The 22607-nt window shown below is 48.1% G+C and overlaps 1 protein-coding gene across 1 annotated transcript in view; it reads right to left on the minus strand.

The window, feature by feature from the left end:
- Nucleotides 1-22607, minus strand: part of LOC130480406 (cullin-9-like) — a 56437-nt gene that overhangs the window by 7383 nt on the left and 26447 nt on the right. Inside the window, exons 9-34 of the mRNA XM_056852911.1 lie at nucleotides 22039-22232; nucleotides 21480-21688; nucleotides 20732-20969; nucleotides 19419-19524; nucleotides 17783-18010; nucleotides 17367-17457; nucleotides 17083-17254; nucleotides 16671-16776; nucleotides 15551-15646; nucleotides 15083-15258; nucleotides 14596-14729; nucleotides 14321-14506; nucleotides 13853-13968; nucleotides 12422-12604; nucleotides 11914-12071; nucleotides 11449-11686; nucleotides 11124-11286; nucleotides 10163-10308; nucleotides 9187-9295; nucleotides 8769-8965; nucleotides 8408-8682; nucleotides 7964-8327; nucleotides 6658-6798; nucleotides 2359-2523; nucleotides 2092-2255; nucleotides 79-172 (exon numbers count right to left, since the gene is read on the minus strand). Of these exons, the coding sequence (XP_056708889.1) occupies nucleotides 79-172; nucleotides 2092-2255; nucleotides 2359-2523; nucleotides 6658-6798; nucleotides 7964-8327; nucleotides 8408-8682; nucleotides 8769-8965; nucleotides 9187-9295; nucleotides 10163-10308; nucleotides 11124-11286; nucleotides 11449-11686; nucleotides 11914-12071; nucleotides 12422-12604; nucleotides 13853-13968; nucleotides 14321-14506; nucleotides 14596-14729; nucleotides 15083-15258; nucleotides 15551-15646; nucleotides 16671-16776; nucleotides 17083-17254; nucleotides 17367-17457; nucleotides 17783-18010; nucleotides 19419-19524; nucleotides 20732-20969; nucleotides 21480-21688; nucleotides 22039-22232 (4449 nt within the window). The remainder of the gene's footprint in view (nucleotides 1-78; nucleotides 173-2091; nucleotides 2256-2358; nucleotides 2524-6657; nucleotides 6799-7963; nucleotides 8328-8407; nucleotides 8683-8768; nucleotides 8966-9186; nucleotides 9296-10162; nucleotides 10309-11123; nucleotides 11287-11448; nucleotides 11687-11913; nucleotides 12072-12421; nucleotides 12605-13852; nucleotides 13969-14320; nucleotides 14507-14595; nucleotides 14730-15082; nucleotides 15259-15550; nucleotides 15647-16670; nucleotides 16777-17082; nucleotides 17255-17366; nucleotides 17458-17782; nucleotides 18011-19418; nucleotides 19525-20731; nucleotides 20970-21479; nucleotides 21689-22038; nucleotides 22233-22607) is intronic.

Genomic DNA, 22607 nt, shown 5'->3' on the forward strand with positions numbered 1-22607 from the left:
AGGGGGAAAGTGAGATATCGTTATACCTAGACCAACCCAGCACTCCATATATGCCCTGTACTCTACTTATACACTCACCATAGCAGAACAGTTGTAATAATCCTTGTGGGTTGGCTTCCAAGGTTTCAGGCAACGCCAACAAAATCCATGGTTACATTTGGCACAAGTCATGCTGCACATAATAAAGAACAGCAGTTAGTTCAAGAGCATGGCTAGCAGCTTAGTCCCATAAACTCCACAGGGCTAGAACGAGAGCTCTGGTTTGCCATGAAATATCATCAGAGCTGTTGGTGTGTGGTGAAGACCAATGTGACTAGCTTTGGGGCAGAAGTTTCTAAGGCCACAGGTCTTATTTAGGATTTCAGGAGAATAGGATTTCACAGCAACAGTTTAGGTACAATTTAGGTCTGCTTTCTGATTTTTCACTATATTTGGGTCAAACCAAGTAACCAAGCTCCCATGTCACCAAAGAGTTCCTTGTCTAAACCACTTTCTATTGAAAGTAGCTTTGGATTTGAGTCATCGGAGACTAGTAAGTGGCTGTCTTGCCTTAATTGTCATCAAGAGCCCACAAAGCAAACTTCTGAAGGCTAGAAGTACCTTGCATGTTTGTTACCTAACCAGTGGCAGGGGAGATGTTTTGCAAAGGAGAAGGGCAGGGTACATTAAGTACAACAAAGGCTTTGCTATCTGGCATGTGATTACCCTGACGGCACACTCATGCCCCTCAGCCACCATATCCTGCCCCTTCAAGAGCACACCCCGTCCCCATACTTCCAGTGGGTCAGCTTGATGACTCTGGCCATTGTTGAGCTTCTGACAGCCAGCATGGCCTGCTGGAGTCACGCATGGATGCCTCCTTCCCCCTCTGCCTGCCATGAACTGACAGAAACCAGCTCTGCCGGAGGGCTCCCAGGCAGCTGGCCCACTTGTCTATACCAGCTGCGTAGGATGGCTCCATGGCTCAGGGGAAAGGATTCAACTAGGCATGGAGGGCAGTTGCCATGGTGTTCCCAAAGAGGCGGGGTTTGGTTACTCAGATTCCTCAGGCTAGTGCAGAGAAATAACCCTGAGTGTCTGGGACATTTGATTAACCATCAATTCCCATGCCACGCACGTGCTAGATAACAAAGCTTGTACTGCAGTTAATTTTCCCTTTGAAACTCCCTTCCCATCCATCCCAATTGGGAGCTACGTTTACCTCCAAAAACACAGATTGGGAAGTTTGAGGGGCTCCACCCAATCTGGGGAGGGGTTCAGGAGGACAATGACCAGAAGGGCCATACCCCTCTTCTTCACTACACAATGTTCTGAGAATGCTCTACTGCACAAAAGGAACAGTCTGGCTAATGCCATACGTAACTACAACGTCATATGTTTAGCCATCGAAGCCCCCAAGGAAGAATGTTATGCATCAACTATGGTTAAGCTGTATTTTTAAGAATTACACAGTCTTTATTTAAGGATTTAGTATTACGAGACTCCCACAGGGAGCTGTTACAGTGGCCAATTACTCTTTAAACACTTGCTTCTCTTAGCCATAAGCTTTTAATACTCACCTTTTGGCAGTTGGATATCTTTACAGCGTGTGTGTGCTAGACGTTCTCAATTAAAAATTTCTTCTTGGGCTATATTTTATAGACTGTGAAAATTGCTGCTTCACCTTTCCTCCCATGAGTGACATAAATTTAATCTCTTTCAGCCCCCATGCCAAGATACATTTTCCAAAACTTGTGCCACCACTGCTTATCTCTTTTAGACGTGTAAGTGACTATGATTATGTCCACCTAATCTGAGATGTCTCTCGCAAAGAGCCAAACTGGACCTACAATACTTCACACATCCCACAAGCAAAACCTGCCTGTGTCCAGTTCTCTTCTCTCTGCTCCTATAAACCCTACAAGTTTTTCATCTCATGAAGATGGATGAGCACAAGGAGAATGGATTTCACACTCCAACATGGCAAACCAGATCAGCATCAATACAACAACCATCACGTGAAAAGCCACAAAAGGTCAGAGGACTACCTTCTTGCCTGTTTGCCTCACTCTTTAAGCTATAAAGCCCCCCCCCCCCAAAAAAAGTACTCACTGAAGACATCCTTCATTCTTCTCTATTTGAGATTGGCAGCTTGGGCAACGCTTAGAGATGAGTTTGGCGAGGTGCTTGCTTTGAGCTTCCACAGTCATTCCTTCATAATATCCACCATCATCCATCCACTGGGACATGTGGCTACAACTGGCAGGGTAGTGAGCCTGGAAGGAAAACACAACCTAAGCTATGTGAAGAGCAAGAAACCAGGGTAACTATTCTGTAAGGAGGAAGTAGTACTTCCCTTCAGCCTCATTTCAGCCTCACCTCTGGAAAATTGCAGTTGAAGCAGGAGATCCATGAACACTTTGAGCAGGCTTCTCCACAACCAAGGCCTTCCTTGCAGAGGATCTGATCACAGCCCTGAGGGTTGGTGCACCAGGTCAGGTTCGAACAGCACTCAACATAACCTCTTAAGAGAGCTTTCTCATACTGTAGAGAGAAGGGGGGGCCATGCAAGACAATATTTTGAAAATTAATTTCACATCAGTTTTGGAACTACTACAACATTAGTTTTAAACCTATGGTACTCCAATTTTTATTTTAAAAGGGGACCACATCATGAGAAAAGTGGTTACTAATTTTGTATGGAACAATAAAACCACAAAGAGCAAATAAGATGACTCCACAGAAAAAAGATACGGAAAAGAGTCCTTTGGAGCAGTTTACTATGGAGGCATCAGGCTTGCCTTCTGTTATGTTCTGGACCCTCAATATTGCAACATAGTTTTATGCTGCTCAGCTAAGTTCTATATTAGCCTGGACATCTTGTGAAGATGATAAACTTGATTAAAACATGACCCGGTGGTTTGTTTTATTCACTTAAAGTATCTGCCACGATATTGTTCTGGATTCCTTTAGTACTGGGAACAAATTTAGGAAATCTGTTTAAACGGTTAAAGATACAGAAAGATCCTCTTGTGTCATAAAGAATAATGGCTGTATAGGACAATAATCAGAAAGTAATATAATTTAACTAGTACCAAAACTGAAAGGCTTATCTTCTTCTGTGGTCCAGACCCCATGAACTGTCAGCAGAAGGCACTCACATAGGAAGACCCTTCCCTACCTTCCCTTTCCCCCAGCAGCCCCTTATGATTTCAAAAAAGCAAGGCTGGGTGGTGAAGGAGCCTCATGGATGAAATGCCACATGGCAGGGAGTGCTGTGGTAAGGAAGGAGGCTTCTAAAACAGCAACAAAACGGTTGGTGGTGTGATTCTGCCCAACTCCCCCTCCTTAGGACAGCTTCCAGTGCCTCATGGCACTTGGTCCATGACGTTCCCGCAATCACTAACCTCACCTCTTTTTGGGGGGGGAGAACATAGAAGGTGCTGGAAGAAGGCAGAGAAAGATCTGCTTGATAGGGTCCAATCCAATACGACAAGGCCTATTTGATTGGGCTGTTATCTACAGTCTAACAGATATTGTTGGAATCCAAGTATCATACAGGGAATAAGTTTATGGTAAGATGGTAAACCTTTATGGGGATTCTATTATTGGAGGGGAAAATGGAAGAAATTAGTCCCAACTTCACTACACCAAGAGTTATTTAAAAGAAATATAATGTTATACATGTTACACCTAGAAAAAAAATATGAAGAAAATCTACATGGTGGGATCTGAAGCACTGAAGGTGCGGTACTAACAAGGCTGTTATTATGCATAACTGCCTTATCAACGCTGCCCCAAAATTGAAGTTTCTTTGGTAGACATAACTGATGTTACGACCAGCTGTACAACCAGATCCTGAAATTGTATTGATTCAGGCGGGTAGCTGTGTTGGAATGCAGTAGAAGAGGAAGATATGAATCCAATAGCACCTTATAGACCAACAAGATTTCTGAGGTATAAGCTTTCGAGAGTCAAAGCTCCCTTTGTCAAATGTCTGATGAAGGGAGCTTTGACTTTCAGAAGCATATACTCTGGGAATCTTGTCGGTCTTTTAGATGCTACTGGACTCGAATCTTGCTTTTCTGATTGGTAACAAATATAATATTCGAAAATTAACACATAATAATTAGTTGGGAATATGCTTTCAACAGCAAAAATCTTAACTGCTACTAAATGGATATCAGATAAAGTTCCCTCAATGTCAGAATGATTTAGATAAACATGGCATATGGACAAATTAGTGCAATTAACGAACATACAAGTTAAATAGAATCCATTAAGAAAATACAATTTTTATGCATCGCAGGGTTCTTTTGTATGATAATGGGTCGTTCATTTAATACTGAAATTCATTTGCTGTGATAAATCCATGTATAAACAACAGCTGTCTTTGTATAGCCCCTTTATGGAAGCTCATGAAGTCTCTGTGCCATTATTCCAGTGTAGCTGCTTTTGAAAATTTACAATGACATGTTTATTAAAGAGCAGAAGGAATTTGGAGAAGATCATTTGGAAATCCGGACTTCATTCCTGGCTTTGCTCCTGAAATGTTTTTGGTTCACATGCTTATTTTGACACGATAGTTCAGCTCTTTACAACCTCAGAATATGGGCTGACAGCCACAAGAACAAGCTCTCGTTTAGGAAATATGGGCAAGCAGTTTCCCTTTTTATGACTTAATCCTGAAATTTGTTCTAAGAAGTCAAACAAAAGCAATTCCAAGTCCCAGAACAGAGAGATAACTAAACCCAAAGGCCTGTTTTGTATTCCCCTCAGGAAACAATTACCCCAATACCCTAACCCCAACTACTTATGCAGGCTTTCTGTTTCAAATGCATATCTGTTCACGATGAAGACATTCAACATGAAAGTCAGTCAGAACACTGCATGTTAATAAAGACTTGTTACAGTGCCTTCGTGAAATAAGAAACAATCTCCTTGACAGACCCAAAACAGGGCTGTGCACATTTTGAGATTTCATAATTACATCAGGTACCACAACATTTGATACTGGGCATAGAATTACATATCCTAATCTATTTTGTGTGTGTGTAAAGTGCTGTCAAGTTGCAGCCGACTTATGGCGACCCCTTTATGGGGTTTTCAAGGCAAGAGACTAACAAAGGTGGTTTGCCAGTGCCTTCCTCTGCACAGCAACCCAGGACTTCCTTGGTGGTCTCCCATCCAAATACTAACCAGGGCTGACTCTGCTTTGCTTCTGAGATCTGATGAGATCAGGCTAGCCTGGGCCATTACAAAGGGCTTAATGTAACTTTAATTTTCTTTCAAAATGACAAGTTTATAACTCTTAAAGCTTTCAATGTAGGCTTGAAAATATGTGGAGCATCTCAGAACTTCAAAGGGTGTGTGCATGTGGGCATTCCCTCGAGTTTCCATTGATCAGGGAAAGAAACCAGTGCCCTGTATACCACTTTCTTTCTAACTGGCACAGCCAGAATAAATGATGCAAACTTAAGCAACTATGTCTTATTTGACAACTATATTAAAAACAGAGAATTCAACTGCCCTTAGTATAAGAACTGGATTACTAGCAAAGGATTTTAATTTCATTTTTAGTGCTCAGAATATGTCCAGGCCCAACAACATGTGGTGAAGGGACCAAAAGGCTAGTTAATACAGTTCTGCATGAAAACAGGATCTGCCACATCTACCCATGGGGTCCAGAACACAGCATGTAACAACAAGAGCAGCAAGCAAGTATCTGCAGAACAAACTGCTCCAGATGCCTCAAGGAAGTAATCCAAATGGTGGTGTTCTGTGGACAGCAAGGTAGTTCCAACAAGCCATATGAACTGTAATGGACCTTAAGGACCACCTTCTTCCATATGAATCTACCTGCCTACTCCGGACATCTTCAGAAGCCCTGCTTCAGGTGCCTCTATCATCTGAAGCTAGCTGGGTGGCAACCCAAGAAAGATCCTTCTCAGCCATGGCACTGAAACTTTGGAACTTCCTCCCCAAGGGATATTCATCTGTTTCCCTCTATTGCTGTCTCTTACCAGTGGGTGAAGACTTTTTCATTTTGTTTGGAATACCCGCCCCCCAAATAAACATTACTGGCCCTCCTCCCATGTTGTGGTGCTATGTGTGTTCAACTGTTTTTATTGAATTATTTTATATATACTTTATTTTAAATGTTGCTTTAATGACGAAATGGTTTAATGTTTTGATTTTTTGCCACCTTGGGGACCCTATTTGGGTGGAAAGGTGGCATTGAAATGATTTAAATAAACAAATATATATGTGTGTGTGTGTTAAGTGCCGTCAAGTCGCAGCCGACTTATGGCGACCCCATTTTTGGGGTTTTCATGGCAAGAGACTAACAGAGGTGGTTTGCCAGTACCTTCCTCTGCACAGCAACCCTGGTATTCCTTGGTGGTCTCCTATCCAAATACTAACCAGGGCTGACCCTGCTTAGCTTCTGAGATCTGACGAGATCAGGCTAGCCTGGGCCATCCAGGTCAGGGCATATATATGTGAGCAATTCAGAATCACAGGATTAAGTTACATTAATGGCCTTGCCTGTTATGACAGATTCCAGACTACAGAAGAAAGTACACGTTCTCATGACAAGGGCTGCCCTTTTGTAAATATATAATCACCATGAATACAGAGCAGGAACTCAAACCTTATCCCTTAACTGATTATAATTACCTTGGCAATGACCTCTTTAGAGGAAATGATGGAGCGGATGAAGTCAGTAGTGGGTTGTGCAGGGCAGTCAGAGATGGGACACGTGCAATTCAGAATCAGGTTTTGCTCAATCCGAGTTGCCAAGTATTCATTCCAGCAGGCCTAGTTGAAATCAACATCAGGGGGAAGAGGTCGGTTAGACCTCCGCAAAATACTACCATCACAGACAGCTGCCCAAATGCAAGGAAGCCACCTGGTTCAAATCTGTAAACTCTTCAGGGATACCATTAGATGCCACTTCTCAAAAAGTGACAATATTGGTTTATTCATTTGAATCAAAATATAACAGAAAGTATTTCTTCACAAAGTAATTAACGGGTGGAATTCACTGCCATAGGAGGGAGTGATAGCCACTAGTTGGCCTTGGAAGGGGATTAAGACAAAGTCACAGAGGAGAGGTCCAATAATGTCTAAAAGGTTCTTGTAGGTTATCCGGGCTGTGTAACCGTGGTCTTGGTCTTTTGTCTAAAAGACCCAATGACTAAATGTTTCATGTTTGGAGCCAACAACGGGGAGGGGGGTTAGAACATAAGAGCATAAGAAAGGCCCCGCTGGATCAGACCAAGGCCCATCAAGTCCAGCAGTCTGTTCACACAGTGGCCAACCAGGTGCCTCTAGGAAGCCACAAACAAGACGACTGCAGCAGCACCATCCTGCCTGTGTTCCACCGCACCCAAAATAATAGGCATGCTCCTCTGATACTAGAGAGAATAGGTATGCAGAATGACTAGTATCCATTCTAACTAACAGCCATGAATACCCCTTTCCTCCATGAATATGTCCACTCCCCTCTTAAAGCTCTCCAAGCCGGCAGCCATCACTACATCCTGGGGCAGGGAGTTCCACAATTTAACTATGCGTTGTGTGAAAAAAATATTTCCTTTTATCTGTTTTGACTCTCTCGCTCTCCAGCTTTAGCAGATGACCCCGTGTTCTAGTATTATGGGAGAGGGAGAAAAAACTCCATCCCCTGCTTGTCAGCTTTCTAGGGGCACCTGGTTGGCCACTGAGCAAAAAGGAATGCTGAACAAGATGGACCACAGATTTGATCCAGTAGAGCTGCTCTTATATTCTTAAACAGGGTGAGAACACAGACCAGAAGCATAAATACAAGCATGTGAATAATTGAAGGGAAAAGCAGGGGCACAGAACACCTCCACAGTTTCTAATGCACAGAACTGCTCAGAAGATTGGAGGGGAAAGGAAAAAGAGTACCCCTTCCTGCCCAGTATCTACCATCCAGAGAGGAAAGGGAGTCAATCCTCACCTTACAGCAGTAGTGCATGCAACAGAGAACAGGCGAATTCTCTTCTGGAGTCAGCTGATTCACACATACTGGGCAGTGGGTAACAGGGTCCAAGGGTGGCTGGGGATTTCGCACTTGCAACCCTGAGGAAAACAGCAGCAGCTCCGGGTCCTCCGTATAGCGCTGGATGAGCACATCAACATTCCATTTACAGTGTATAAGCAAGTGCTGGGCTATGTCTGCAGACAAACTCAGAGTATCGGAGACCCTCTGTACAGTCTGGGTCATCAGCACCTCCACCTCTTCTTGGCTCATTGTGCGTCCTCTGGGCAACAGCACTGTCTCCATGAGCACTTCTTCCATGCCGAGGCTGAAGGTATCTAATCTGTCAGAGGAAAAAGCCGTGTCAATAGCACATCGACAGGGTCCTGCTCCTGCTGCGCACTTGACATTTATCTACGTTACCTGAAAGGAGAGAATTTGTTGTCAGCATCCGTGCCACAAGGGGTTTTCCTGTTCTGGCAATCGGCATTCTGAAAAATGAGCTGGGCCTGGCCCCGGTGAGGCGTGGAAGGCTCTGCAGAAACGTACTCCAAGAGCTGAGGGCTGTCTTCCTGGCGCCGGATGTAGCCCTGACTTAGCAGGTGAAGAATACAGGACAGGACGTCAGTGCTGCTGCAGGAAAAGCTCAAGAATTTCAGAGCTGAGCTGGACTCCCATTTCTGGCAGGCATCGATCACCTGAGAGAGGCAGAAAAGCAACTTAATCCTGATTTGGCTTGGCAATTGGACTGAATCACAAAGATCAGAGGCCTTGCGGTCCATACCCTGAACACCAGATTGTCAATGTGTATCTCCTTTTCCTCTTTCAGAATCTGGATAAGGAGGCAGCAGATGATGTTCCTCTTCTTCTCTAGAGCACTGCCCTCATTCTCCTCCACATTCAAGTATGTCTGTTTGGGCAACAGCCATAGGCGCTGGCCAGACGCCTGGGCCAATGTCCCCTCATTCAGCCTCAAGACACCTAGAACCAAAAAACAAGGTCTTCGGCATCAGGGCTCTCTCCAGTTTCTTGTATTAACAGCATATTGGCCTCCATGAGACCTGGCCTGGTCAACTGCTCCATGAAGTTAACTGATGGGAAAAACCCCACCTACTTCACAGGCCAGGGTCATACAAACATCCCAAAATGGATCTCCTCCCCCTGCCACCCCCCAATCTCTTTGGAAGCCTCTCTATACTTACTGTGATTATGGGACAAGATACCATTCTCCTTTGTCAGAGGTTTCAGGGCATGTCCAAGGAGGGCAGGGGAGAGATTAGTGGCTTGTAACAATGCCTCCACAGAAACTTCCTATGACCAATAGGGAAAGCAAGAAAAGGTTACTATGTAGAGAGAGGCCAAAGAGGAATGCTAAGATGTCCCTTGGAGGGGGATTCCCACAGTCTCCCCCAGAAATAGCAAAAATACAGGCAATTACTTGCACTGACAACAAGAGCTCCTACCGAGATCCCCAATATAATGCACACAGGCCCAGCTCATGCTACCATTTAAGCACCATCATTAAGTAGGGAGTACACAGAAATTCCAGCAATGCACAAAAGCAAAAGATATAAGGCTTTCTTGGATTCTGCAAATCTAAAACATTCTCACTGAATTCTCTGGCCATAAAAAAAGATGCAGCAGGATCCAGTGGTCACTTACGGCCCAAGTCTATGGTGACCGTGGCAATATCCCCGGACAAAAACAGATGGAAGACCAACAGTTACTGAGCCGATGTCCCCTGTGAGCCCCACAGTCAAGCAAAAGTTATGACAAAGTGCAAATGTGCACAATATAGAAATTGCCCACACCAAAACATGTCCAGCAGTAGAATGGATCGTGTCTTCCATGTTGCAGAACTCAAACACTACCGCATTAACTTCATAGAGAGGGTCTTGTCTACCCCATTCTATTTTCTTCTTCCTACATCCACAGAACTATAAGGGGTATACGTGGCTGTCCTACTCACTTTATCCTAACAACCCTGTGAGATGATTTAAACTGAAAGGGTGAGAGAGGCCCAAAGTCACTTGGTAAGTACTGCAGCAGAATGGGGAGCGAATCCTTGATCTCATCGTTCCATCATGACACCACTTTTCTGTGCTCTGACTACACTGACAATCCTGAAAGCCACACAAAGACACAGTGAAATGAAGAGAGAATCAAGGCAGGCAGAACCTCGGCAGCGTTGAAGTGCAGAAGGATGTACATCTGCAGGGTGGACACGTGCAGGATGCAGCCCTGGTAACGCAGCTCCGCATGGCCCAGCCACGTCCACTGCAAACGCCGTGGCTTCGTGTGCTGCAGCCCAAAACGGCTCTGACCTGAACAAGAAAAAGGTTCGGTCAGGGAAAACGCCACAAGTGGGGCTCGTACTTCCTCACTCCTCCTCCTCCACCACCCCCCCCCCCCGGTTCTCCAAGCCTTCAAAATCCAGGCTGGAACTAGATCCCACAAAGGATGCACCATTTGAAGCCGTCTCATACTGTCAGCCCATCGGTCTCTTTAGTTCCCTGCCCTCTACTCTGCCTGGCTGTAGCTCTCCCAGGTCTCCGGTAGAGCCTCTGCCCACCTAACCAAGCTCCTTCTCACAGGACTGAACGTGGGACTTGCTGCACAGCACTGCACAGCACATGCTCTGCCACTCCCTTGTGGCCTCTCTCTGTGCCAGGGACACCAAGACACCAGCTCCTATCACACTTCAGGGTTACTGGCCAAAAGGGTAGGGCAAAAATATGAGAAGCCTCTGTCCCACGGCTAGGCTAACTCCCCTCCCGGCAGCACAACAATCCTCTCTCAACCACCATGTAAGGACAAGATACCGTAGTATGGGGGCAGGATCTGCACTGGCCCCAACACATGTGTGTATGTATGTGTGTCTTTGGGGGGGGGGGGTCTGTAAGATGCCACAGTGAACCTCTCCTCTGAAAAGAGAAACCTTCAACACTGCCTCTCTGGACCTGGGCATAGAAAGACTGTGGGGTGTTCAGTACCGGCCATTTCCTGGTTTTGGGACCCTTCCCCATTTTTCAGCCTACAGCTCCAGTACCATTGATTTGTCCACGATCAGCCAAGCCCAAGGAAGGCACGGGGACCTGTACGGACCACCCTCTCAGAACTTTGATAGCCCCACACTCACTCTGGGTATAGAAGTCAGCAAACCTGCCCAAGTGCTGACTGAGGGATGGTGGGAAAAATCTGGCAGGCTCCTCCAGGTAGCAGAGCGGGGAGACGGTCCAGCAGCGGGGAGACAGAGCCAGCACCTTCACCTCCGGCTCTTCCTCCAGACTGTGCGGCTCCTCCTCCATGACCTGGGAGAGCAACAGAACCAGTGTCCAGACTGAGGCTCTGAAGGACACCACGGGGTCCCAAGGCACTGGGGACACATGCCGGGGAAGAGGGCATGGCAGCCGAGGGTCTGAGAACTGGGTCTTTGCAGAGCCCCTCCCTCCCGTTCTGCTCACCTCTCCCTCCTCCTCCTCCTCTTCCTCGTATTTTCCATCCTGATCCAGTTCCAGCAGGTGCTTGTCCAGTTGCTGCAGCTGGAAGAGGTGGAACTGCTGCTGCTCCTCCTCCAGCTCACTCAGGTTCTTCAGCATCTGCTGAGGGAAGCGGTTGGGGAAGCAGAGCCCGATGTGCTCCACCACAGCACTCTCCAGCCACGTCTTGCCCTGGGACAGGAGCCGGTCGCCCAGGTAGTACCTGGAGAAACAAGGAAGGGCCATGGGCCTTTTGCTCAGCCACAGCCCGGACCACAGACCCTTTCCCTTCCACACCCCTTCCCCTGAAGGAATCCCAATGGCTGAATCTGTCACCATTCATCCCATGGAGGCGCTTTGCCAACACTTCCCAAGCATGCCCCGCCTACTGCCTTCCTCCTCTCCCCCACCACCACATCCTGCATCTCTGCCCTACCCCAAAGGTCTCACCGGTAGAAGTGCTCAAAGGTGTTGGCCAGTTCCAGACCGGACAGGAAGAGGACCGGCTCCAGGCTCCGCTGCAGGCGCCGCAGGGTCTCCACGTTGCCCGAGTCTGCCCAGCTCTTCTGGAGCCACACATCGATGTAACGGGCAAACTGCTCGCTCACCTGGAGGCCACAGAGCAGGAGAAGCCAGGTGAACCAGAGAGAGACAGGAGAAGGAAGGAACTCCTCCCACCAAACAAGCAGTAAGAACTCCACAGAAGGGGCTGCCACAATCTCCCTGGGGCCTGAAGCCCAGGAGGAAAGAGAGTACGGGAGTCTGTGCTCACTTACGGGGCCTGGAGAAGGCAGAGAAACCCCTGGAACTGCAGGAGACAAGGGAAGGTTAATGGCTGGGCCTGGAGTAAGGGACCTCAGAAGAGACCAAGGTCAGGACCAACTTCACTCCTCCCAGTGGCTAAATTCCAGGGAGAGGCCCAGACCCTCGACGCCAAGCCCTAGCAGCCCTTACTCACGTGCATGGCAGTCAGGAAGGAGAGCTGCAGCAGCCCCCCAGAGAAGCCCTGGCGCAGGGCCAGCATGAAGCACATCTGCTGCCCAAAGAGCTCCTCCATGGCAGTGCGGAGGCGCTGGTAGATGTTGCAATATTGCTCCACGAAGTCTGGGTCCTGCCAGGAGGATTCCAGGAACCGCTTCACCTGGGCAGAAGCAGAGGCAAGCCTGTTAGTGGCCCATGAAGACTTTCCGGATGTTCCTAAGGCCCTTCCTGTTCAGCAAGGCTTCTGTGGGGGACAAATGACAACCGCCAGCCTGGGAAAAGTCAGATTTTATGACTTTTCAGTTTTGGAAACAGGAAAAGAAAAAAGCCGGTTTCCAGTGTTTTCCCTCTATATTTCTCTCTCTCTCTTTTTTTTTTTTTGTGTATTGTAACTGATATTTTCATTGGCTTTCAAACTGCCCAGGGAGCCCATGGGAGGGCGACAAGATGGGGGAAGAACCTTTAACATAAAAATAAGCCCCAGCTAAGTCACCAGGGTGGTCCAGTCTACTAGGCAAACCCCGGCAATCACCTCGGGTGCCAGAGCTGGGGGATGCCAAAACAGCCAGAGGCAGTTCCAGGGGTCCCGGGTAGCAGGCAGAGAAGGAGCCAAATCAGTATTCCTCTAGGTCTACAACTGAGGACAGCTGCTTATATCAGCTATACCATCTTACACAATCTTTACTAGCCTCCCTCCCCTTCCCTCCCTTGAGTGGGAATAATATAATCTGAACGGTTGCCACTGTATGGTGCCTACAGTTTGTTCAGAATTTGTGCACCATTGTGTTTAGGGTTTTAGAGTTTTATTGTTGATTTTATTGGGGATTGTGTATCCTGTTGTTGTGTTTTAATGATGTTACCCACCCTGAGCCGGCTTGCTGGGGAGGGCAGGTTATGTCAAATAAACAAACAAACAAATAAATAACTATATCTACTCAGAACTAAGTTCCACTATGTTCAATGGGATTTACACCCAGGGAAACATGCTTATGACTGCAGCCCTTGGAATGAGCCGGGTCATTATGTTTGTGTATGTATGATGAATGGGGGGTGGGAGAGACCAACGTCATAGTTCGCCTCGGGCACCAAAACCCCTTGGGCCAGCCCTGTAAGTCACCAGCATCACACAAGGATTGGTGCCCAGAAGGCTCTTCCCCACAGAGCTCCGGCCCCACTGTACAGCCTCAGGGTTTCTGATCTCCTCAGCAGGGCAGGGAAAGGAACACCCAACAGCTCCCTAATACACACACACACATCCCAAAACACGTGAACAATGCTCTAGTGGGTGTTGACAGCCTGTTAGGGAAGGGGCCAGCATGAAAACACAAACCTGCATCAACAGGCTGTGCATCTGGGCAAGGGGTCCCCCCACAAGCTCTGCCCCATACCCCACTGCACCCACACGCACCTGCTGCTGGACCACCCCTTTCCAGCACTGCGTGATGCCAGTCGTGCTGCAGGCTTTCTTCTCCACTGGCTTGGCAGCCCCAGAACTCGACTCCTTGTTCTTCCCATTCTTCCCATCTGCAAAGTGGGCACAACAGAGTATGGGCAGGGAACGAAGGTCATCAAACAGCGCAGCTGACACACACCTCAGTCTTACTGGGCTTTGAAAACTTGGTGGGGGCTCTGAGTGAAAACAGGGATTCCCTTCTGCCCACTAGAATCGCACGCCCCACTCCCAGTTTCCATTCTTCCCTACAGAGCCCCCCAACCCAGCCACAAACGGTCTTCTTGCTTCTGCCATTTTGGAGGCAACAGAACCTTCCCGGCCTTCAGGGGCTCCCCCCCCCCCACTACCCTCCTGTCTTCCGCTCTGAAGGGAAGTCTCGCCCTTTCTGCCACTGGCCCGCCCACCCCATGGGACGACACTCACTGGCTTTCACAGGGGCCTTCAGCTCCTCGGGCTCAGGGCCGCTGGAGTCCACGTGCACCAGCAGGTGGCTCAGTCGCCGTACGCGGGAGTTGAATATGGCGGCTGGTCTCTTGGCTCTTGCAGCTGCCTTCAGGTTCTCCAGATACTGGCTCAGAAGCCACGACAGGGGGCTGATCCCACTGGGGTCTGGAAGGGCAGGAAGAACCCGAGTCAGCCAAAGGAAGGATGGGCCACCGTGGCAGCCAGGGGGCCTTGCCAGGAAGGAGAGCCAGTACCTGGAGAGGTGATGCTCTGCACCAAGGGGGTGATCAGAGCATCCCAGCAGGTCTTGCCCAGGGCCTGAGCAGCCTCGTCGTCGGGAAGGAAGCGGTCAGCAAACTCCTGCTCGTGGCGCAGAGCGCTGTTCAGCCTGCAAGGTCAAGGAGGTGCTGCATGAGGTATTACTGTGCAGGAAAGCCTGGCTAACCCCTGGCTGCTGGCACATCTGGATTGGAGAAGGGATGCACAAGGCAAGAGATGGGGGCACTTCCAATGGCCCACGTAGGGAAGGGATTCTTAGGACAATTGGTGGATAAAGACTGACAAGGGAGCAGGTGCTGGGAATCGCCACTTGAGCAGGGAGAATCTCCGCTTGCAAGGCTGCTAAGCCCTGCCTGCTCATCCCGTGGCCTGGGCGCAAGAGGTGGGTGAGACCCCTCCCTCCCTCCCTGCCACCTAGGCATGAGGCTCCCAGGGCAGCTCCCGGAGGAAGGACGAGGATACCTGTTGAAGAGCTGCAGCAGCTGCCTCCGGTCTTCTGAGATTTCCTGGCACCAGGTGTGTGCCTTGGTGGTGTAGAAGAGGAATGTGCGCCGGCACAGCTGCTCCTTGAAGATGGGCCAGAAGGTGGGCTTGGGGCCCAGCACCTCGATGCCACGCACACGTGTGTCAATGCCACCCTGCAAGAGAACACGGGGCTCTCACACTTAAGGCAGTTCTCTACCTGGAGGCAAGTAATATCCTGCATAGTGTTTGCATCCATGGGCCTTTGCCACACAGTCTCAGGGTGCCCCCCACCTCCACTTCCTGCACAATATACTTGCAAATCCTGCTCCAGTCAATCCTCTCTGAATGACACACCTCAAACTAAAGAACCAAAGTGCTTTTAACATGCAGAAAAGCCTCAGGGCCAGCAAAGTGAAGCTCCTAAATGGCTTGCTTTGCTGCAGTGAGTAACAGAATTCAGTGTACCTGCTGACAACGCTTGATTTTAATCTGTATGATGGACCAGAAGCGGATCATGTTCTCCAGAAGAACCACCCTGCTGGCTGAAGGTAGGACATTTACCTGTTGAGAGAAAGGAGGAGGATCGAGCCCTTACCATAATACAGAATTTCTAATGCAGGAAGAAATCACTGCGCTCGCAGAAAGAGACCATGGAGTTTTTCGCTGAACAAGAGCCCCTCTCACACAACTGTATTGAATGCAAGGACATGTGGCTTACCTTATAAGAACGACATTCAGGAAACATACTCCTCATAAATAAATGAGGCAGGAGATTAAATGAAATTAGAGCCATGTCTGGCACAAAGTACAAAAGCTACAGGACAGAGATCTACTCAAACTCGGTGGCAGGCTACAGGACATCCACCTTTTTAGGGGCAGGGAAATGTTACACAGCTTTTGTACACTATTACAAAGTAAAGAATTTCCCATTCTCAGGAGAGAGCACGTGCATGATTTCTCAAAATACTCCCGAAGGCATCAATTGGCAAGGGTGACCAAAAATCAGTAGGCTGGCTGCCTACTGCTAGACCATCTCTAGTCACTGATATTCCCTGAAATATTATCTTAAATTCTGGTCAGACACCAGTCTAAACAACTCAGCATGGCTCTGAATACAAACAGGCACAAAGATCACAGCACAGCTAGCCTAAAGAAAGGGGAAATGTCTGCCAAACTACAACCTCACTCACAATGTCCCTGCATCATTGATAACATCACCATGGAGGGACACCCCTCAACTCTTCATGTATCACCCTTCTGCTACCCTGAAACTTTTAAAGGGCTGAAGCCACTGGTAAGTAACATTCATCATCTCTTCTGATGACAGAAGAGCTACAATATACATCTGCAAGCAAGCAGAGCAAGAGCCTCTGAGACCTATTTTCCAACCATGCCAACAGATGAGCAATGGATGCATGTAAGAATTGTGTACATTTTTGCACAAATCAACATTACTATCAGATATCTGTACAAGCACATGCTCTAAGGCTCAATTTCAACAGGGTGTAGAATTTTCAGTGCAAAGCCTCCCAACTCATGAATTTCACCGTCAAGGTCAGCTTTAGAAGAAGGCCGAGGCACTCACAGTATTAAGCTCAGTAGTGATGCTGGACGCATTCTCCCGTCCCATGACCACAATCCGAGCTGGCATATAGCTGGAATCCTCACTGGCCACAAGCAAAGTCATCTGCCTGCAGCAAAAGAGATAATATACACTCAGTGTTTGAGCCAAGGTAATGGCAAAATCCCAGCATCTGCACAAAGGAGAGGCAATCTGCCTTGAAGACTGGAAGCACTTATCTTCCACCACACTACAAAGTCCCAACTCTCATATCTCCATCCCCCAAAGAATCACTCACAAGGCAACCAACACCTCAGCCTGCCCTTGCCCTGAGTTGCCAAATGCATCACCCCTCAAGCACTGTCCACCCTACTTCATTGGAAAGCCCCAGTTCTACTTGTCCTGAGATTCCCAAGCGATCTCCACTTGGACTCACCTGACTACCACTCCCCGATGCATATAAACATTGATGTAGTGGGATCCAGTGCTGCCATTTGACTCCCAGTATGTTTTAGGATTCCTGTCTGTTAACTTGCTGGCCCGATGTGGGTTGGAGGAGACTTCCATTCTCTCCCAACACTTGTCTTCCTTCACTTCCACGCTGGACCCTAGGCAAAAGAATCTGGAGTTGAAGAGAGCCAGGGACGACCCAAACAGGTTTGTAGGGGATGAACTCCCCGCACCTTCCTCGTTCCTTTCAGAAATGCACAGATCACTCACCCTGGCAAAGATTGCGCAGGAACACATCAAAAAAGGGGATGTTGATAGGCTGGTGGCTACGCCTGTGTTCCTCTATCTGACCCAAGACCATCTACGGGGACAAACAAAGGCATTAACTGAGAACATGGAACTCACCTGCTTCTCACCCCACCAACTCTGGCAATCCAAATTGACCGAAGAGCCTCAGAATACGAATATTTGTGAGTGCAGCTGCTGAGCAAATCACTCAATCCATTTTAGAGGAGAAAAGAGGACTTCCCAAACTCTACAGAGCACCACTTCTGCTGCACTGGTCCCTTATCTCAGCTCAGCTTGCTCTGGTTTACACCAGGTGCAGCTAGCCAGAGGGCTGGTTCTCAGCACACTATCTGTTGTTCGGCTTGCCGCACCTACATCCCCAAAGGTATCAGGTTCACCTGGATGCAACCAGCCAGGATGCTGGTCGTCATCTTCTTATAAAGGCTGGCGTATTTCTCACAGTCCGTCACAAGATCACGCAGCTCTGTCACTAGCAACAGGTTGGAGTTATGCTTGTCCATAGCTTTCGTCAATGCTTCCTTCGTGCCGACGCGACACATCACTACTGCACAGTCTTTGTTGGTGGTGGCCAGACGATGCAGGAAACGGATAAATTCCTGCACAACCTGTAGACAGAGATGCAACAGCAGCTAAGGTACAGGGCTAGTGTCCACTGAGACTGCTTACTCACTCACACACATACACACACACAAGGTGGTTTTCGTTCAGTGGCACACTGGTGGACAAAGAATGGGATGACTCAAGTTCACATTCCTATTCAGACACAAAGCTCACTAGGTGATCTTGGACCAGCCTCCCTGTCTCATAGAAGTGTTGGTGATGTCTTGGAGGAAAAGCAGAATAAAAATTAGGTAATATGAGACAGCTCTCCAGTGGATCATTTTACTGTTATCCTCCAGGTTTCAGAGGGTAGCTGTGTGGGAGCCTGCAGTAGAACAGCTCTCATTTCTCAAGACCACACATCTTAAGATTGTTCTTGTCCATGGGAGGGAGGCATTAAAATAATGGATCATACTCTCCCTGAAATCTTTCTTGTGCAGGGTGCCTCATATTTCTTTCGAGAGAGATATGTGGCTTTTTGACCAGCATATAAATATTTGAAAGGAGTATTGTCGAAGCCTTTCACGGTCAGAGTTCATTGGTTCTTGTGGGTTATCCGGGCTGTGTAAGAAAATACCAAGACCATGGTTACACAGCCCGAATAACCCACAAGAACCATTTAAAAGGAGGTACCACCAGCACATCGAAGGCAGAGTGCTAACTGGCCTGCTCTTTACTTCCACCCAGCTATGTTTCTACAGTCTTTGAATCTGGCTAGGAAATTGATGTGGGGCAACCTAAAAGATGCAAGACTAAAACAGCTCAAGGCCAAAATAATTACAAGCTACAGAAAAAAAAATTAATAGCCCACACATGCCAAGATCAGCCATCTCAGACTTAAAAATAAAAGAGGACCCATTTTTGTTATCCCATCTAGTTGCCAGAATCATATTTTTGCTCACCACGGGTGACCAGAAAAGTGGCTGGACAAACGTAATGATGGACAGCTGTCATGCTATTGCATGGGCTGGTATGTCAGCTTGCGTATGAAACACACATCGCTGATGCCTCAGCTCTCCTGACCCATGACAGACTCAGCTATGAGTTTCTCCCAACACATTTTAGTGGCCAGACAAGATTTTTTAATTAGACATGTTTAAAGCCAGTCTGGATTTAAATTGGGGTAGCACAGGAAAAGGAGAGGAGCTTTATTCCTTCCTCCTCTGCATGGCTACCACACTGCAACCACCTCTCGGATCACAGATTTTTCAGCATCTTCTCTAGCGTTACTTTCATTTTGGAATTTGCAGGCAGGGACCAGGAGCACTTTGCGCTACCTGCAATGCATTTGGAAGCTACAACTCCATAAATATTTGCTCTCTCACTAGCATTTCCTAAATGGTCTCCACAGCGGCTTTCGGCAGTGCCTCCTACTTTCAGGTCTTTTGGGTAACACTCCAACGAGTCCCTCACCTCCCGCTCACTGCTGTGGACACTCATAGAAGACAGACAGGGCTTAATGCACTCGTGCCAGGGCAACACGTCCTCCTGGGAACTGTCCAAAAACTTATTCAAAATCCTGGAACAGAGAGGGAAAGGAGGGTTAAAGGAGAAGCAAACTCAGTCCAGTGCTGTCTGGACACCCCCATACCCACTGCTTAATAACCATGGAGTCCATTACATTCCTAATCATGCCCCTCAAGACAAGACCTTTTATTTACTTTAACACGCTCAGGAACGTCATACTATTAGAACTCCTCCACAAGTCATGTTCGCCAGACAATTCCCAAACTGTTCATAAGGCATCTTGTCATAAATCTAGCCTGAAGACTGCACAAAATGCTCTGACAACCACGACAACACAGCAAGCTTTCTCCTTCCTGATTCTGTTCGCATAGAAACTGTGTTCCTTAGACATGCCACCTACCTACAGAACTTCTCAACCTGGTGGTCTTGGGAGAACTTCTCAAGACCATGGTCCCAAATTTTCAGCAAGCTCTATCTACAGAGGCTCAGGAATCTCCAAAGCTCCCCAACTTGCAACCAAGGATTGGGGGGGGGGGGGGCTGACTATAACCTGCAGTGTATTGTGTCAATACAGCTAATTGCTTACTCCAGTTTCTATGCTCAATTCCAGGCTTGCAGGGCTGCATGAAGACCAGCCATTTACATTATTTCCCAATATTTTCCCACTTCTCAAGATAAAAGGTAAAGGTAGTCCCTCATGCAAGTCCCCCATTCAAGTCCCCCATTACTGACACATGAGGTGATATCACATCACAACATTTTCTAGGCAGACTATGTTTATGGGGTGGTTTGCCATTGCCTTCCCCAGTCGTCTATGCTTTACCCCCAGCAAGCTGGGTACTCATTTTACCAACCTTGGATGGATGGAAGGCTGAGTCAACCTTGAGCTGGCTGAAACTGACTTCCATTGGGAACGGTCTCAGGTCGTGAGCAGAGCTTGGACTGCAGTACTGCAGCTTACCACTCTGCCCCACGGGGCTCATTCCCACTTCTCAAACTCCCATGCTAAGCTTCCACAGGAAGGGCAAAATGCTCCCTTTTGAGAAAATACTGTTCAAGACACATTGCTTTTGCTATATCCTCCATGCCCAAGCACTATTCTAAAAGGTCCACTCCATGACAGTGAAACCCTCTTCCCGCCCCCACTCCACAACGCTAACCTCGCAATGTCTCTCAGCCCCATCCCCTTGGCCTGCTCTTCTCCTCTTCCACCATCTCCTCTTCAGGCCCACCTGTGCTTCTGCTCATTTCGGCCTTACCTCAACACCCCCAGCTGCACAGACTTCTCCGCTCCCAGCTGCTCCAGGGTTTTCAGCAGAAGCAAGAAGTGTTCACGGTCTGGCAAAAGCTCAGAGCCCTCCCCCTCGGGGCCAACACCCTCATCGCAAAGGCAGCGTTCCAGGGCCAGCACTACCTCCTTTGAAAAGCTGGTGTCACGGAGGCTGCTCAGCAGTGCTGGTACATCCATGTCCTTGAGCTCAAAGGTAGCCTCAGGATCTGAGGAGGGGGAAAGAAAGAGAGAGGAACGACAAGGCCCCCGGGAGTCAAAACAACATCCCCTTAAAAGAGCAATTGGAGAACCTTAGATGGTGATCATGACCCAGTAACTAAGAGGTTGGACGAATCAGAGCCTGAGGGACATAGTGCTTCTGACCTCTTCCCTTTTAAAGCTCCTAACAGGAGCAAATGGAGAAGGTACGGACTGGTAAGAGTTTCACTGTGAAAAGGAAGTTCATGGATGAGAAGCACCAATGCACAAGGTGCTCTAGAAAGTTCAGGTGACAAAGCATACTACTATTCCCCTGGGTTGTAAGGGTTTGGGACTTGATGAATGCGCAAGCGAAGAAGCCAAGGCATTCCAGGTCTATGCTTTTCCCATTTCTCAAGGCAGAGTTTGGAAATAACTAACTGATGGAAATACAGCAAAGCCTTTGGCACTGCACACTTCAAATTGACAATGAAATGCAAAGGAGGGTTAGATATCTGGAGCACAGATGCAATCCCTACCTGCGTTCTCCTGGCTCAGGGTCAGCTTATGCTCAGCCAGGCGGTTGAGCACTATTCGCGCCAGCATCTCGTTGGAGCTCTGGCCGGAGCGGCAGCAGTTCTGTAGGACCGAGTGGAGGTCACAGTTTCCCAGCTGCTCCGCCAGACCCTTGTGATTGTTGATAAGCATGTTCAACACCAAGAGCCCATTTTGCACTGCTGAAGAAGCCCTGCGGAAGGAAGGGATAACGGGTGACTGTCTGTTCTCCTGGGCAATCACCATTCCATTGGGCAGGAGGACGAATGAAGCGAAGAGCAACTGTTCAAAGAACCGTTCAAGGGGCCAACACCACTGGCCAACTCCAGAGGCCAGCAATTCAAGCAGCAGCAGACAAGGAGCCCATCAGATTGTCTCTCTGCAAGGAAGAAGGAGCACTGAGACGATGGTGGACCAAGCCACGGTTCCTGCATGGATTCCTCACCCCAGACGCTCGATGGAAACAAGACTGCCCGTGTGGGATCTCCTCAGCCTCACAGATCGGTCCTCCTCTACCTGGCCCGGTTAACCATTTGCTCTTACCCAGGTGTGCCCAACATCTTCTCAACAGCAGCAGGGATGGCACAAAGCAAGTTGTCAGAGTCTTTGCTGGAAGCAGAGCCAATGCTGGCAAAGATCTCCCGCATCATCTGGGCATCAGAATGGTTCAGAGGGTAGGACTTCCCACTGGTACCCAGCAGCTCACAATTGCCAGCACCCACCAGCACTTTCAATGCCTAAATGGGGAAGGCAAGCAGGTTTGAGAGCTGGGTCAAGCAGTCCGGAGTAACAAAAATACCCCCCAACAACATTCCCATCCATCACTACTCCCTTCCTATTGTGTCCCATTTCTTTCAACTGTTGCCCATCCAACAGCCACGGTGCATACTGCTCCCCATCTCCTTCTCACTGAGTGGCTCATTTCTCCATCCACTAGCCATACTGCCTGCCATAGTTCTGGGCAAAGGCCATTTTGTAAGAGGTGGATTTATTATATATAGGCAAGACATAAATGTGTGTGATGAGGGACATACAGTCCTACATGGAAGTGATTACCAGCGCAGGAATTCATCTTTTATGAAGCAGCTGTGATAGCATAGGTTGTCTCCTTA

This window comes from Euleptes europaea, chromosome 7 (assembly GCF_029931775.1).
Source record: "Euleptes europaea isolate rEulEur1 chromosome 7, rEulEur1.hap1, whole genome shotgun sequence".
Lineage (NCBI taxonomy): Eukaryota > Metazoa > Chordata > Lepidosauria > Squamata > Sphaerodactylidae > Euleptes > Euleptes europaea.